The sequence below is a fragment of the Cydia splendana genome, chromosome 5 (genome assembly GCF_910591565.1).
Source record: "Cydia splendana chromosome 5, ilCydSple1.2, whole genome shotgun sequence".
NCBI lineage: Eukaryota > Metazoa > Arthropoda > Insecta > Lepidoptera > Tortricidae > Cydia > Cydia splendana.
The window spans coordinates 14,968,616-14,985,351 of record NC_085964.1 but is presented as its reverse complement, the minus strand read 5'-3'; the positions used below and the strand labels follow the sequence as shown (position 1 = coordinate 14,985,351).

The 16,736-nt window shown below is 36.6% G+C and overlaps 1 protein-coding gene across 3 annotated transcripts in view; it reads right to left on the bottom strand.

Annotated features, from left to right (window-relative positions):
- LOC134790781 (uncharacterized) overlaps positions 1 to 16,736 on the bottom strand; it is a 38,563-nt gene that overhangs the window by 12,181 nt on the left and 9,646 nt on the right. For all 3 annotated transcript variants that reach the window (XM_063761712.1, XM_063761710.1, XM_063761711.1), the window contains 19 exons: positions 16,443 to 16,661; positions 15,866 to 16,009; positions 15,051 to 15,263; positions 14,479 to 14,622; positions 12,521 to 12,733; positions 12,035 to 12,184; positions 6,234 to 6,416; positions 5,920 to 6,063; positions 5,443 to 5,601; positions 4,665 to 4,799; positions 4,139 to 4,312; positions 3,442 to 3,622; positions 3,008 to 3,117; positions 2,694 to 2,840; positions 2,151 to 2,326; positions 1,798 to 1,840; positions 1,453 to 1,714; positions 1,115 to 1,196; positions 859 to 1,034 (listed from right to left, as the gene is read on the bottom strand). In XM_063761712.1, coding sequence (XP_063617782.1) covers positions 859 to 1,034; positions 1,115 to 1,196; positions 1,453 to 1,714; positions 1,798 to 1,840; positions 2,151 to 2,326; positions 2,694 to 2,840; positions 3,008 to 3,117; positions 3,442 to 3,622; positions 4,139 to 4,312; positions 4,665 to 4,799; positions 5,443 to 5,601; positions 5,920 to 6,063; positions 6,234 to 6,416; positions 12,035 to 12,184; positions 12,521 to 12,733; positions 14,479 to 14,622; positions 15,051 to 15,263; positions 15,866 to 16,009; positions 16,443 to 16,661 — 3,055 coding nt within the window. The remainder of the gene's footprint in view (positions 1 to 858; positions 1,035 to 1,114; positions 1,197 to 1,452; positions 1,715 to 1,797; positions 1,841 to 2,150; positions 2,327 to 2,693; positions 2,841 to 3,007; positions 3,118 to 3,441; positions 3,623 to 4,138; positions 4,313 to 4,664; positions 4,800 to 5,442; positions 5,602 to 5,919; positions 6,064 to 6,233; positions 6,417 to 12,034; positions 12,185 to 12,520; positions 12,734 to 14,478; positions 14,623 to 15,050; positions 15,264 to 15,865; positions 16,010 to 16,442; positions 16,662 to 16,736) is intronic.

Here is a 16,736-nt window from a genome sequence, read left to right as displayed (position 1 = left end):
TATTGATAAACAAAGTATCCTAAACGGGCCCACTGATTAACAGTCCGCCGGACGGTACCGGCCTGTCAGTTGTTCGGAACTGTCAAAAATTTGTTCTAAGTGACAGGCCGATACCGTCCGGCGGACTGTTAATCAGTGGGCCCCTAGATAAAAATAGAGGAAATCTCTTACATATCCTATAGTTCGTTTTTTTTAGCATTAGAAAGAACTTGTAAGAAGCGTAAGCGATCTTGACATGTCTTTTAATTGAAAAACGCTTTTTAAAAATCAAAGACTATTACTTATGAAAGCAGAAGAATATAAAAGATCGTATTAGATTCATAATTGTTACATATTTGCCGTAACTTATTTTTAAAATGTGTTTTTCAATTAAAAGACATATCAAGATTGTTTACCTTATTTCTAATGCTAAAAAAAACGAACTATAACAGATAAAAATAGAGAAAAACTCTTACATATCTGCCTTTCTGACACTAACTATAATTATTATCTTATATTGAAGGTCTTTTTTCAGTAGACCCTAAAGCCGACCGTTGTTCGGAACTGTCAAATTTTTGTTCTAACTGACAGGCCGATATCGTCCGGCGGCCTGTTAGTCAGTGGTCGGCTTAACATTTATAAAACGCATAGCAGTGCCAGCAGTAAAATTCTACCGGTGAAAATTTGTACCCTACAGGTTAATTATAGTTTGTGATTCGCATACGTACCTATATGGCGTTATACCTACATCAGATTTTCTACCTAACACAACCAGAATAAAGTCCAAATTTGAAACACCTACGATTATTATAAGGTTGAATGTCAAATTTATAAAAACCATACATTTGACATCCGATAAAGGTGTAATCGATCACTTACCCCTGTCGTTCTCTAAAGCTTGGAACCTCTTCAAAGTGGTCCAAGCAGAATCTGTTTTGAATTTACAAGAGTGCTCCAGTGGTGGCATGTATCTCGTCAGTTCAGGTTCGAGTACGGGTTCGTGTTGACATTGCCATCGAGGGAACAATACTTCATCGGTCAAATAAGTTTTACAACTGAAAAAAATATGTTACGTTAAATTTTGTTTTCCTTACTTCTTCACGTAGAGAGAAAGATAATTAAAGCGTTTACTTACAAATCTTCATCGCCATTGCGTATATATGAATTGACATCATCTACTTTGAAGGGAATACGTGTCACTTTCGACAATACTGGCGCTGGAAAAAACAATAATTTATCTTTAGTATGTAGGTAATTGTTACATATAATAATTGTTAATAGAAATCCAAAATTCGAAATTGGTAGTGTAAATGGTTTGCAAATTATTATTTTTTTAACTAAGAACTGTGATTAATCATAATATATGATAAGTAAGATTATCTAAGCATAAAAAGCTGTTAATATCGTGTAATTTTTTTTTTACAATTACAACTACAAGCAAGATGGACTTTGTGAAGTAGAAACACAACTTACCAGGATCTCTATACCGCTTCTTTTTCGCTTGAAGCTCGTGATCATCATCATCATCATCGTCGTCGCGTCCACAGTAATTTACCTCATTCGAAATATTGGAATCGACGTCGGTATCTTCTGATTCGTCCTCTGAGCTTCCTATCTCGGCGGCTGAGTCCTCGTCCCCACTGAAGTCTTTTTCGTTTGACACTTCGCATTTGTGTTTCCTTAATTCTTCTTTGACATCCGTACCAAAACCACATGACTTACACGAATGTGAATGCTGTGACCAAAAAAACATTCAATAATCAATTTATAAGTAACATCATATAATAAGGATTTTACAGCACTTTGTATCGTACATACCTTGCTCATGTTGTCACTATAGTTTTCAATTACTGACCGCGCCCTGAAAATATAGGGAATATGTGAATTAAAGTAATACATTATATATTGAATAAACACGGCTGTATAATTAATTACAATACATTAGAATTTACAATATTTAAAAAATATTATAAGCTTGGTACGAGTTTTTTTATTTAATAAATAAGAACCAAGAAATTATGAGTGTAATGCAAAACTCCTGCCGTAAAAACTTAAAATTATGTAAATGACAATAAAAATTTGTAGTTTGAAATACTCGTATAGAAATGGGGAAGGCCGGTGATAGCTAATTGTAGATGGCGCTCTTCTAGCCTGCCTACATTTATACTTACTTTACAGCAGCGCGCCTCTTGCCCGTTAGATTAATTTCTTTCTTTTCCTCATTTGGTTTTATTTTGGCCTCCGCTGTGAGCGATTGTACCCTGTGTATCATTGCGTGCTGATTCTTATATATGCAGAGATATTTATTATTGCATATATTACACACGGATCGATACATGTCTATTTCCTGCAATCGAATTTAGTTTGCTACATTATATTATATTATTTAAAGGGTTCTAAAAGGTAATTATAATGTTAATACCAAATTATTTGATACCATTAGACAAAATATGTATACATATTTACTTCGCAAAATGGTATCGTCTTGGGTCGTCCCATTCGTTTTTCGTCAAGTTCTTATATTAGTCCTATTCTGCTTTCGTCACTCATTCTACATTCGTCACAATCGTCGGTGGCTTTCAATGTAGAATGAGTGACGAAAGCATAATAGGACTAATTTAAGAACTTGACGAAAAACGAATGGCACGACCCAAGACGATACCCGCAAAATTTATGTATTTTAACGAATAAAGGAAAGAAATTGACTTAAATACCTCCTCGGTTTTTCTACATATTATTATGTGCGCATAAAAGCCAGCAAAAGACGCTCGAGTGGTTCCGCACGCATTACATTTTAAATTACCCTTGATTTGTTTATATTCTTTTAGAAATCTCTCTACAGCGTAAACGTTTTTGATGTCCTGAAACCAGAAAATAACAATGTAGACTAAAAACTAACCCACGTTCCTCTACTCTACTCCATAAAAGGCAATGAAGACAAATCACTTTGTAGGGTTTCAATAAGCTTTCTTAAGTGTACAGGGGATCTTAAGTAGGTAAGTTAACTTGAAAGCTAATTAAGTCTTACAATAGGAGTTTCGCCGACTATCCAAGTTACATTGTAATGATTTTCTATGGCGTGAGTTTTCCAATCTTTCGACTTGACCACTTCTTTACACATGGCGCACTGATTTTCATCTGGAAACCGAAAATTAGCAAATTATATACTTGTAAAGACAAAATTCTTCATTTCTTTTATGATTCTATTCTTCATTTATGATTCTATTATTCTCTGCAACAAGTATCAGCTCTACACCAATTCGCCATGGGCACATTACACCTGCCAGGCTTGTGGTCGTGTTTGCCGCTCCCGTATTGGCTTACACAGCCACGAAAAACGAAGTCGCCCTACCTGACATTGCTTGTATAGTCTGTAATAGACTCGAAGGCCAATGATAAGGTAGCTCATTTACATTAATAAGTAAGTGTGTATCTATTAAAGTATAGTTGGAAGTACGTTACCTTTGTTCGAAGGCCCGATTCCTTCAGCAACTGACGTGTCGATGACATCACAATTTTTGATGTGTGTCAAATAAGTTTTCACATATTTTCTCACCAAGCCACACTTGTTACAGGTTAAGCCATCCATCCTTTTGCAGATTACGTACAAATACTGGTTCACGTCTTCAAAATCGTCCAAGTTCTGTAAGACGCAAAGATACAATGAAAATATGAATGTTTAGTTTTAAACTGGATATAGGATCCGACGCCACCTGTGACCGCCAACTGCACTTAGTGTACATAACCCAGATGTAGATCATTCAAATGTGGATACAACACAGTCCGTTCGCATATTCAAGCCATCTTTATAGCAAATATTTACATAATTATTCACTGCCAGGGACCTGCTAAGCGGGTTCTCTATTCGTGGGCGCTTTTCGCCACAAAGCGGAAAATATTTGTTTTCGGATACGTTCTTAGCGCGAAGCTCACTCTGGCTGTAGATGTGTATAGGCGGATTGTGACAAGACTGATTTAAATATAATAGATTTTTTTATATCTTGCCCCTTTGTACGCCAGGCCTATCGTGCGCGGCACGTCATAGTGAGCCTTGTTACAATGCACGAAGGTTGATATTGGGCTGTAGCCGCGCACGTCAGTTGATGTTATGTTATGTCTCGTATTCTTGTATATGTCTCGATGTGTTATGAAAACTCACCCAAGACCTTTCTCCTTTTCTCCATGCTAGGTAGTTGTGTTCTTTCTGCGTATGCTGTATCCATTTGCCGGCCTCCACTTCCTTTTCACAAACGGCGCAGGTTCCGCCGCTTGCGAAGTCTACGTCATCGAAATCAACAACGGCAGCTGGGGCTCTATCCCTTATACCACCAATCTAGAAGTATTCATATTATTCATCAAAGGCTTGGCAATTGTCATATAGAAGTCAGTCCAAACCAAACTAAGGTTTCAGTGAATGTTTTTGCACTAAAATAAATAAATACTATAGGACAATTTTTCACACATCGACCTAGTCCCAAAATACTAGACGACGACATATATCTATATAGGTAAGTAATTAATAAATATTTTATATATCATCATCATCGTAACATTTAATATACATATATATAAATAGATCACATATATATGGTAGCTCTCCAGCTACCCCCTATCTCCCCCTATCCCTATCTCCGTAGGATGTGATCTATAGATTAAAGACTTGTAATGTAATTATAAGTACTGACTTTGCAGGCCTTTATATGTTCCAAAAAGGATTTCGCGTATTTCCGATTTTTTCCACAGTATTTGCAGTACAAACTCCCAAATTCTTTACTGAAATTGGACAAATGTTGATGAACCTCTTCATCGTCGTCCACGTTCTGTAAAAAACAATAATTGTATGTACATTTTTTATGGTTATTAGAATACAAATTACTTTTTCTCAAAAATGGACGGCAAAGTCGACTTTTCCGTTTAGAAAATAGGTCGCGAAGCGCGTAGTTTATGGTCAGTCAAAAATTAAAAAGTTAAAAACATTGCAGTCTCGATTTTGGGACTGCAATGTTGCATACAAATTCCATTATTTGTCGAGTTCCAAACTTTTTAAAAGTTGAAATGGCCATATCAAATGAAGGCACAGGCCCATTAAACAGCCAAACAGATGATTAGTACCGCGACTATTTAGCTGTCTCAAATAGGTTGACGTATTTTCGGCAGAAAAATACACTTCAATTTTTTTATTAAAAAAATAAAAAGGCGGCACAGCTAATTTTTTCAATTGTTTCTACTTTTTTCTGTGAAAATATATACGTAAGAACGTTGCTTTTGTAAAATATTTCTATGATATTTATATTTCTTGCACCATTTTTGAGAAAAGCACTATATATGACTCGGCTGGAAGGCTACTTGCTGGCTTCGGATTCAATTAAACGGACTCCCAAGGTCGTCCGTTTAAAACGAATCCTCAGCCTGCAAGTTGCTACTTCCGAGCCTCGACAATAATGTACTATTATAGTTACTTACCAAAGGAGCATCGCCCTCCTTCCAAGCGAGGTAATCATGCATTTCAGACAAATGCTTTGCCCATAGTAAACTTATTACAACATCGTTACACACTCCACATTTGAAAGTACTCGCTTTTTCAACTTTTGGCACTGCAGATTTATTTTCGTTCACCTCCTCCTGTCAAATCATTAATTTGTGAATAAAATACTTATAATAATAAAACACACACTTAATACTTTAATACTTAATATTTAGTGAATCAAGTACTCTACTTACTTCGAAACAATTAACATAAATCTGAAGATGGCATGGGATAGGTAAGTCGGACAGCATACGGTAGATTGCCAAGAATTATTATTACCTATATATTTTTTGTTCTTTAACAACCTTAACCACAGGATCCCAACCTCCGAGCCGCCCTTGGTGCTGAAGAAATTATTACGTAGCTAAAAGCGCCCCAGATGTAAACTATTATTTATTTAAAGTTTCACAAACCTTTATGCCCTCGCACTTCTTCACATGATGTAAGTAGGACTTAACAGACTTGCACGGCAGATCACATTTCTGACAGGTCAGAGTTCCGATTTCAATAATAATATTACGCAAGTGTACTCGTACTTCCTCTTCATCGTTTAAATTCTGAAATAAAAATATGTTTATATAGTCTAGCATATCAATTTTATCATTAGCAGAAGAAAATTAAAACTATATCGGTACTTCCGTTTATTGGGGTGATATTACAAAAGACAGCATGAACTCTTGCCAAACTATATATATAAAAAAACAAAAGCAAAACCGTGCATACTCACTAAAGGAGGTTCGCCGTCCTTCCAAGCCAGATATCCGTGACTGGCGGCTATGTGTTGCGTCCAGTCGTCGTGCGGCGAGTACTGCCCGCACACCCCGCACTTCACCAGCGCGGAGTCTGCTGGTGTTGTTAGCGCCTGCACTTGTCTCTCTACCACTAGATCCAGAGAGCTGTCTTTCAAGTCCTGGTAAAGTAGAAAAAGTGTCAAGACGTTTAATTAACAAATTTTTCATTTGCACTGCACTTTTCTTTGCACAGTCGGTTCTAACGTGTCCAAACTCATTGCACAAATTGCATAAAAATCCGGCTCTATCATAGTATATGGTATACCCGCAACGTAGGCCGAATTTAGAGATTAACTAGATACAAATTATAATAAAATTTCTTTAAACCTAAATGCTTTGCCCAGAGTAAACTTATTTCAAAACAATTAACATAAATGTGAAGAATGCATGCGGTAGGTATGTCTACCGTAGACTGGCTAGAATTATTATTACCTATATATTTTTTGTTCTCTAACAACCTTAACCACAGGATCCCAACCTCCGAGCTGCCCTTGCTGCTAAAGAAATTATTTATTACGTAGCTAAACGCGCCCCAGGTGTAAACTATTATTAACCGACTTCAATTTCGTAAAAGGAGGAGGTTCTGTATTCGGTTGTGGCTATGTTTTTTTTTTTATGTATGTTCATCGATTACTCCGAGACCTGTGGGCCGATTTGAGTAATTCTTTTTTTGTTCGAAAGAAGGTACTTCCAAGGTGGTCCCACGTTAATCTGGCGCTGTTCTGATGATGGGATCCATGAGGAATTGAGGGAACTCCTCAATTTTTAAATGCACATGTAAGGTGATTTGGGTGTTTTCTTAAGCAATTCCAGCATTTTCTCTCGAAAACCACCAATTTGATGAAGTGGACCTGATGATGATGATTGTTTTGATGATAATCATGACGATTTGTTAAAATGTACGACGTTCAGCGATTATTCCGAGACCCGTGGTCCGATTTGAGCAATTATTTTTTCGTTTGAAGGGAACTGCCTCCAAGAGCGCCCCACATTAATTTGGTGTTGTTCTGATGATGGGATCCGTGAAGAATTGAGGGAACTCCTCAATTTTTAAAGGCACATGTATGGTGATTTGGGTATTGTCTTAAGCAAATCAAGCATTTCCTATTGAAAACCACTAATTTGATGGAGTGGACCTGATGATGATGATTGTTGATGATAAATGATGATGATTTTATAAGTGTAGATTACTCCGGAACCCGTGGTCCGATTTGAGTAATTATTTTTTTGTTTGAACGAAGTTATCTCCAAGGTGTTCCCATAATATTGTTGGTTATAATCTGGTGACGGAATTCATAAGGAAATGATGGAACTCCTCAATTTTTAAAGGTACGAGTATGGCGACATCGTTGTTTTTTATAGTAACTCAACCATTTCCTCCCGTTAATAACCCATTTGATGAAGTACAACTGTAGCCTTAACACGAGTTTGACACTACATATTCGCTAACGTCTTCGTAACTTACTTTCTATACATCTCGCTCGCACTAATAGGATGCCAGTACGAGCGAGACGCATAGAAAGTAAGTTACGCACACGCTAGCGAATATGTCAGTGTTAGACTTATGGTAAGGCTACTGAGGAGTCGGGAAATGGCGGTTGAAGGGTTGGTGGTTCAAGCTTCAGGGTCGAGGGGTTCCGTGATCAGGGGTTGATGTGCTGTGAGGTTGAGTGATCTGGGGTTGAGGGATTGGGTCAGTGGTGGGGCGGAGGTTGGATTTTGTGTTTGTGCACTGTAGTGACAGGAATGATTACGAATTTAGTGATACGCATCATTATTCTTTTCATTCATGCGTCACGCGTCACTAGAGATGGGTCGCGGGTATTTACCCAATTTACCCACCCAGGTAAATACCCGGTAAATACCCATCTACCCGGTATTTACCCGTATCTACCCAAATGGACGGGTAGATTCATTTCTTGTTGCACATGTCGATTTGTGTTAAAGTGGAGATATAAACCGAGTTAATGGCTGTAATTATTGTGTGTCATTTAAAATGAAATGGTTTAGTTGCAGTTGCAGTTGTAACTAAGGAATTTTTAGTACAATTTTGATAAATATTAAAAAAAGGCCGTCATAAGAGTATTTTTTTTAGACTTGAGTAAATTATCGTACTTATACGTTGATAATACACATTCCAACTTCGGTCGGCGGGGGGTGTGGTTGGGGGGAGAGGGGCAAAAGTGAACTTTTTCATATTTCTTGGAATCTGTCATTAATATCGAAAAGTGTTGTACGTACAAACTAAAGTAGACATAATTTTCTACAAAAAAGGTTATATACATTTTTGTCCTAAAACTAACTGTGTTTGACTTATAAGCTCCACAAGTTGGGATACTGCACAATATTTTTTTATTATCATTTATAAGTATTCTTTATTTTCATCTTTCTAATGTATATTAAAAGCATTTTAAAACATTTCCGGAAGCCAGAGAATGATTTTACACGATTTTTATAATTGGACTGATATGTTAAAATCGAACTTCACCTCATAGCAACCTTTTCGTAATTAGTTTGAACATACATTTTATGTAACATTATAAAAAAATACTTAAATTAATCTTATTTATACTCACATACCATTAAACACATCAAATTTAGAAGAAAAACGAAAATACCCGCGTATTTACCCGCGGGTAGGTAAATATCGGGTATTTACCGGGTAAATACCCGCTCTCGGGTATTTACCCGGGTAGTTACCCATCTCTGCGCGTCACTCATAAGCTGTTAACAATGCCTTACAGTTAAAAATGGAAAAATAAAAACTTTTACAAAAAAAAAGAAAACCGATTTCAAAAAGGATAAAATAAAATATAATCCGTTTTTAAGTATACAGGGTGGAAAGGCACGACGATCCTTCCCGGAAGTATTAGGTCGTTTAAGTGATACAGAGACGATTGGTAATGGTAAGAATCGTTAATTGAGTAAAAAATAAAAATAGCAAATTTACTACTTTTTAACTGTGGTGACAACCCTATAGCATGTGCACATCACGGCTATAGATTAAGGATCTCCGTCGGGAAAGCTCGGGACTTTACACTTTTTTCCGATCGTTGACAGAATCGCAATGATGTATGAATGTCGCATAAATGTCAAATAAATCAAATGAATGCAAAAATATTATAAACAATTTTATTACTTTCTTAGATAATTATTTTTTGCCAATATTTAACACTATCTTCTCTTCACATACGGTGTTCAAATGTACCTCCGTGTCTTACAAGGCCGCCGCAGCCCGTGCCCGAGTATGTCGATGCACATGCGATAGTGTATGCTCTTCGTCATTTTTCCTCCGCAGATTGTCCTCCGCAGAAAGCACCAATTAGCCTTTGTCTCATTTCGTCCGCAGTTTCACATTCCGTTTGGTACACCATATCTTTTACACAGCCCCACAAATTTAAATAACCACGAGCATCTAACAACGGCATTTTTATTTGAAAAATATGACATTAAATAAGTAAAGTTCAATAAAAATTTAATTTCAAACTGATGTTTGTTTGACGTCTGATGACGTCTTGTCTATTTCCTACCACGCAAGAAGGTTTGTTAGTTTGGTATTGAAGAGTATTTATTCTTGATTTATTCTAATGTTCTGTTTTGCATGTACCTACATTTGGTGCATCAAACACAACCTAATTATAATAAAAAAAAATTTTTTTATTATTTTAGATAGTTTCTATTTATTCGAAAATAATTTTGTGAAACGTGTTAAGAAACTAAAACCTTTTTATCAGTCAAGGAAACCAGAGATATTTATAAGACGATTGCGTACTTTTGAGTGGTTGTCAATGTCACCATTTGAACTGTCGTTGTAAACAATGTTGTGGTTAGTATTATTAATATTAAGGAATAACATAACTACTTCATTCAAGTATTGAACAAGTGGAACCACTAAAAAATCGAAAATCCTGCAACGATTCTTACCGTGTTGGAAGCAGACCTAAAAATGGTTAGATGGCAACAAATTAGCATAATTTCCTGTCGTATACTGATTGTTTACAAGTAAGTTCATTGACCTTGTCACCTGTTAGGGTTAGAACAAAGTAGTTTTTTGCATGGATGTTTAAAAGGCCATAATTTATAAACGGTTGCCCATATTAACATAGTTTCTATGGAGAAAATATAGAGCTTAGGCTAAACTATCTCCCATTTCCGGAAAGGATCGTCGTGCCTTTCCACCCTGTATGCGTTACTAACTGATATGTTTGAAGTCGGTGCCAAGACAAATAGTAACAATACCGGTCAAAAATAATCAGCTTTATATCTATAAATCACATTACAACTGTACTAATAGGTCTTATAATAGTGAAAGTAATTCTGTCTGTCTCTTTGTCACCTTTTCAGCTAAACAACTGCCATGTAAACTGGTGAAATTTGCCATGCAGGTAAAAAGTTAAAGCCCTGTAGATGGTTTTTGAATTGTTTTATATTTTGAAATCAAGTTCTCTGGATAAGAGGCGGGAAATAACTCAGTCCCAATCCCAACAGTTCGAAAATTAGTAAAAATTGCTCTTTAAAAAACATATCGGCAATCGCATTGGTTTTATACTAGTACCAACAAACATGGTACGGGCTGCGCCAAGGTGGATTGACAGTGGGTTCTTAGGTATCTACAGAAAGTATGATCATTGCTGTCGTGTAAGGCAATCCAACGTACATACATATAGCCACATTGTTATCGGATCGCCCTAAAATCATGGTATGCTTAAAATTTGGCTTGGCACCGACTTCAAACATATCAGTTAGTAACGCATATACTGAAAAACGGATTATATTTCATTTTATCCTTTTTGAAGTCGGTTTTCTTTTTTTTTTGTAAAAGTTTTTATTTATTTAAAGTTTCACAAACCTTTATGCCCTCGCACTTCTCCACATGATGTAAGTAGGACTTCACAGATTTGCACGGCAGATCACATTTCTGACAGGTCATAGTTCCGATTTCAATAATAATATTACGCAAATGTACTCGTACTTCCTCTTCATCGTTTAAATTCTGAAATAAAAATATGTTTATATAGTCTAGCAAATCAATTTTATTATTAACAGGAGAATGAAAAAACTATATATATACACATCCTTTTTTAAGGTGATATTACAAGTGTAAGAAAAAGACAGCATGATCTCTACTCATGCTCCAGTGACAAGTAACTCTTGCCAAACTACAGTAAGATAGTTTATACCTAAGTGACACAGCACAGCCCGACTTTTTGAAATCATAGATCATAAAAACATGTAAGTAAAAAAACAAAAGCAAAACCGTGCGTACTCACTAAAGGAGGTTCGCCGTCTTTCCAAGCCAGATATCCGTGACTGGCGGCTATGTGTTGCGTCCAGTCGTCGTGCGGCGAGTACTGCCCGCACACCCCGCACTTCACTAGCGCGGAGTCTGCTTGTGTTGTCAGCGCCTGCACTTGTCTCTCTACCACTAGATCCAAAGAGCTGTCTTTCAAATCCTGGTAAAGTGAAAAATTTGTGTCAAGACGTTTTTAGGACATTTTTCATTTGCACTGCACTTTTCTTTGCACAATCGGTTCTAACGTGTCCAAACTCATTGCACAAATCCGGCTCTATCATAGTATCTTGTATTGTGATATTGTCATCCATCTCATGAAATGCAGTACATATGTATACCCGCGACGTAGGCCGAGTTCAGGTATTAACTAAATTAGTTACACGTCAAAACAATGCTTAAAGTCCATATACGCAAACGTTGTACCAAAAAATATATCACACTTACACTACTACTTATTCCTCCGCATGACTCAACGTGTCTCATATATTTTTTTACAGTTTTTATATTTTTGCAGCATTTCGCACACGTCAGGGCGCCGGTCTCCTTTTTGATGCCTACCAAGTGCTTCCGGACTTTTTCCTCATCGGCCACATCCTGACAATAGAAATAAAATAAAAAAATTAAACCTAATTAGTAATTATTATACAATACAAATGTGTACCTAACTAAAATCGACAACGTATTGATGGTCGAGACTCATGTCGACACACACCGCGTTATTAGCTTCGAAGGCTATATGCATGGACTATAAAGGACAGATCCTTCTTATAAGGGTCAGTTTTTTTCGATTTTCACTAGTATCAAATATACATCGCGTACGATGCAGACATCCCGGTCAACCTAGCCGCAATATAGCTAGTGTAGAATTGATATTGAAAATCGCTTATATCATACCAAGCGTCTATAATCATACCAAATCTATAAACATACCAAACTCTCCTCTCCACATTTCCAAGCGAGATAGTTATGAAGAAAGCTTATATGATTATTCCACTCTGATTCTTGAACATCCTGCGAGCAAACTCCACATTTTACTAGAGACTCATGTGCTTTGTTATTGCTTGTAGAACTGTTAGCAAAGTCAACCAGGTCCACACCAGACTTCTCGGTTGAGGTGTTGCAAACACTGGTATTCTGTGATTCCTGTAACAATTGAGAATTGAGATTGAGAATTTTTATATTTTCAAAAGAAATATTATTTGACTTTAGTGATAATTACAAAGAGGATTATTGCATGAATTCAATATTCTTGTGTTAATAGCTACCGTAAAGTTTCACGCATGAACTCTAGGTGATGTACCTTTTCATCACACTTGCTAGGCGATGCGGTCCGTAAATCCTAACTTTCTACCTAGGGCAGTAATGTACGTCAGAAATTAGGCAGACATTTTATTTTTTCCCTTTTTTTCCTCACAAGAGTGATGAAAAACATTACGTGTGCCACGGGCGGTACAGGAATTAACTCGTGTTAATTAAGCCCTCGCCTTCAGCTTCGGGCTTCAATTTACACTCTTTGGTAAATTTACTACTATACTTATCTGGGGGCACGGCAGTGCCCCCGCCAAGTCGAGCAAAACAAAGACGCACGGCCGTACCATCCTTTTCCCGAAGCAATTCAGGCGATTTTCGAAGTCCAGTAATTTTGTACTGGCTAAAGCTAGAACCCAGAATTTTCAGTGACATATAGGGCTTAACATGCTTTAGATATATTCTCAAAAACATTCAATTTGAACGTGTAGTTTAAGAATTATTGTACGTCAAAGTTCCTTAGTTTCGACACTGACACACTCACTCACTCACTCACTCACTCACGTACGATCATCATAATTCTAAGGTACTTTCTAGCATACCCACAAGCTTCAAATTTTAAACATAAGTAGTTTTCAGCTTATCAAGCCATAGAAAACCTAAAAATATTACAATATCAGTCACGTTTTAAAGATTTAAGAACTGCATAAGTAAGTTTGTAGTTCGATATAAATATATGGTATTACAAAGTTACTGTTGCAGTTCCAACAAATAGTAGGTAAAGTAAAGATCTGTGATGTACTATGTGAGTATAAAGCTGTGTATATGTAGTTATTATATGTGTATAGTACGAGTAGGTATTGTATGGCTATTATGAGTATGGTAAAGATATGTATATGGCATAGGTATGAGTGCAGGTATGGTGTGCGAGTTGTAGGATGGGTACTTGGGTATTGAGTATTGTATGAGTACAAGTATAGTTTGGTATGGCATGAGTATTGTATAGGTATGAGTACGAGTATAGTGCGGGATGGGTATGAATATGAGCTTTGATAAAAGTGGTAGCTGACGTACAAGAAGTGGTACCCGAAAAGAAGGACTACCTACAAAAAGAGATGCGATCCTATCAAAAACATTACATGTAAAAAGATGCAAGTCTCGCAAGGCAATTCTTCTACTACAAAAAAGTTTTGAGATGTTATGTGAAACCAAGTCAGTTGTTTTAGTCAGTGCCAGGGGGTGTTAAACCGTATCAATAAGATATCTTTAATTTTTAATACATATAATGACTTGGCAATCGCACATAATGCTTTACTCGTACCGTAATCGTAAATATGTATTATGCGATTAGCGCGCTAGCGGCACGTTTAATTATTTTTATTTCTTGACGATCATCCTTGTGTCGTTATGCAGCCGTGTGATGGCCAAGTCATTATATGTATTAAAAATTAAAGATATCTTATTGATACGGTTTAACACCCCCTGGCACTGACTAAAACAACCGACTTGGTTTCACATAACATCTCAAAACTTTTTTGTAGTAGAAGAATTGCCTTGCGAGACTTGCATCTTTTTACATGTAATGTTTTTGATGGGATTTATTATATTGTATCAACCTTAAAATACTGTTTAGTACTCACATCAACGCCACTGCAGGTTTTGAAATGAGTCAAATAAGCCTTGACATATTTTCTGGTGAGTCCACATTTCGAGCACGTGAGGCCGCCACATGCCTTCGTGATCTCGTACAAGTGATTTCGAACTGCCTCCTCATCATATATATCCTGAAATGTTATTATTACAAATATTAGATCATTTTTTACTCTTAGATAATTCCCAATCATTAACTGAGGACGTAATTTTAATAAACTAAAATAAGTTAAAATGTTGAATATAGTGTGCTAAATATTAAGGATGCCGAATGATTATATCACCACCATTATGCTACAGTCTGGCTCGTTATGAGAAGAACATTTCAAAAGTTGAATAAGGGAAATGTTTATAACTGTCTAATAAATGCTCGCAATGATTCCTAAAGGGTATTTTTTTACTATTCTATTTGGAGCATTTACACATGTCTCTACGGTTGACTGGTAGAGAAAGTATTTAGGTATTAAATCTGTCATTAAAAAAAATATAGCAACAAACTTTTGAAGTCAATTAAAAAGCAGTATTAACTAAATAATTATCAATATATCATAGCTAAGCTTACCAAAGCTGTATCTCCAACTTTCCATGCCAAGTAATCGTGTTGTGAGGCTATGTGGCTTATCCAGTCTTTTTCTCGCACAGATTCTTCACACACCGCGCATTTAACCAAGGCATTCGCATTTGCTACTTTAGTTGCGATTTTTGTATCACTGGACTTTTCGGCTAAATTCATTTCATCGAATAAAACGTTATATGTACTATCATTTAGTGATTCCTGTAAATTAAATATATAGAATTCGATTATATGTGACGCTATCTATGAAAAGGGACCTTATTGTCGATGGCGCTTACGCCATTATTAACGATGCTCCGATATAAATACAATGCCGCGCGACGCTGTGCGGCGTAAGCGCCATCGACATTAAGGTCCCTTTTCATAGATAATGCCCCATATTAGGTACAGTCGCCATCAAATATTTGAACACGCCTGTAATGTCAAGGAGCTAGAGTGCGTGTTCAGATATTTTTGAGCACCTCGGCCGCTCCGATATATATCTGATGGTGACTGTACAGTCAGCAGCAGAAGTTGCTAAGCGGGCCAGGTGTTCAAAATGATCTTGACGCGACTTTATTGTTAAGAGAATAAGAGCGTGTCAAGCTGATTTTGAACACCTCGCCCGCTTAGCAACTTCTGCTGCTGACTGTACTCAAAATAACAAATTTCTTAAATAATGTCAACTTGGTAACATCACTGCTGTGGTCCGGTTTCGGGCAACACCAAGAAGTGCTTACATAAAGACGTCATATACAGACACTTGTCAAAAAGAAGTTCCTAACCCCTTGATAGAATAATGTGTAAGAATATTTTATACTTACGTTAAGTCCATTGCAGTTCTTAATATGACTCATGTAGGCTTTAACATATTTTCTGGTTAGTCCACATTTAGAGCACGTGAGGCCGCCACGTGCCTTCGTGATCTCGTACAAGTGATTTCGAACTGCCTCCTCATCATATATATCCTTAAAAGTTATTATTACAAATATTAGATCATCTTTTACTCTTAGATAATTCTGAATCATTAACTGAGGACGTAATTTTAATCTTCATAAATGAACCAAATTTCATATGTTTATGTTTAATAGATTCTGAGTTACGAAGGCATTAAAAGTGGCTGCAAATGGTTCGTGTAATATTACACACGGCCGCTGCGTCGCCAGTTCTTTTTTCTTTTGAACTTGGCTTGACACGCTGCCGCGTGTCTAAGATAAACGCAAAAATGAGAGAGAAATATGTCTCATTTATAAGATGTGCTAGATTCTGAACAGTTCCGCAAGAAGTTATACACTATTAATTTTATTTGCCATGATAGCTATTATTTTGGCTTGGCTTTACAATGAATAAGTTTCTGCATAGTAAACATATTGCACCAAACCAACCAATCAAGTAACTTACCAAAGGCATATTTCCATGTTCCCATGCTAAGTAGTTATGGTGTGAACCTATGTGATGATTCCAGTCTTCCGTCTGTACCGATTCTTCGCACACTCCACATTTTATTGGACCAGCATTCGTATCCGCTACGTTTTCGTCAGTTACTTCAGTAATAGAACTAGATTCCACCTTAGGCATAACCTCCGATGAGGCGTTGTAAGCGCTATCGTTTTGAGACTCCTGAAAAATTAATTTCTTCACAAAAAAATTCACTGTAGATGCGCAAAAATTATTTGCCCGTCAACGGCAAGCAAA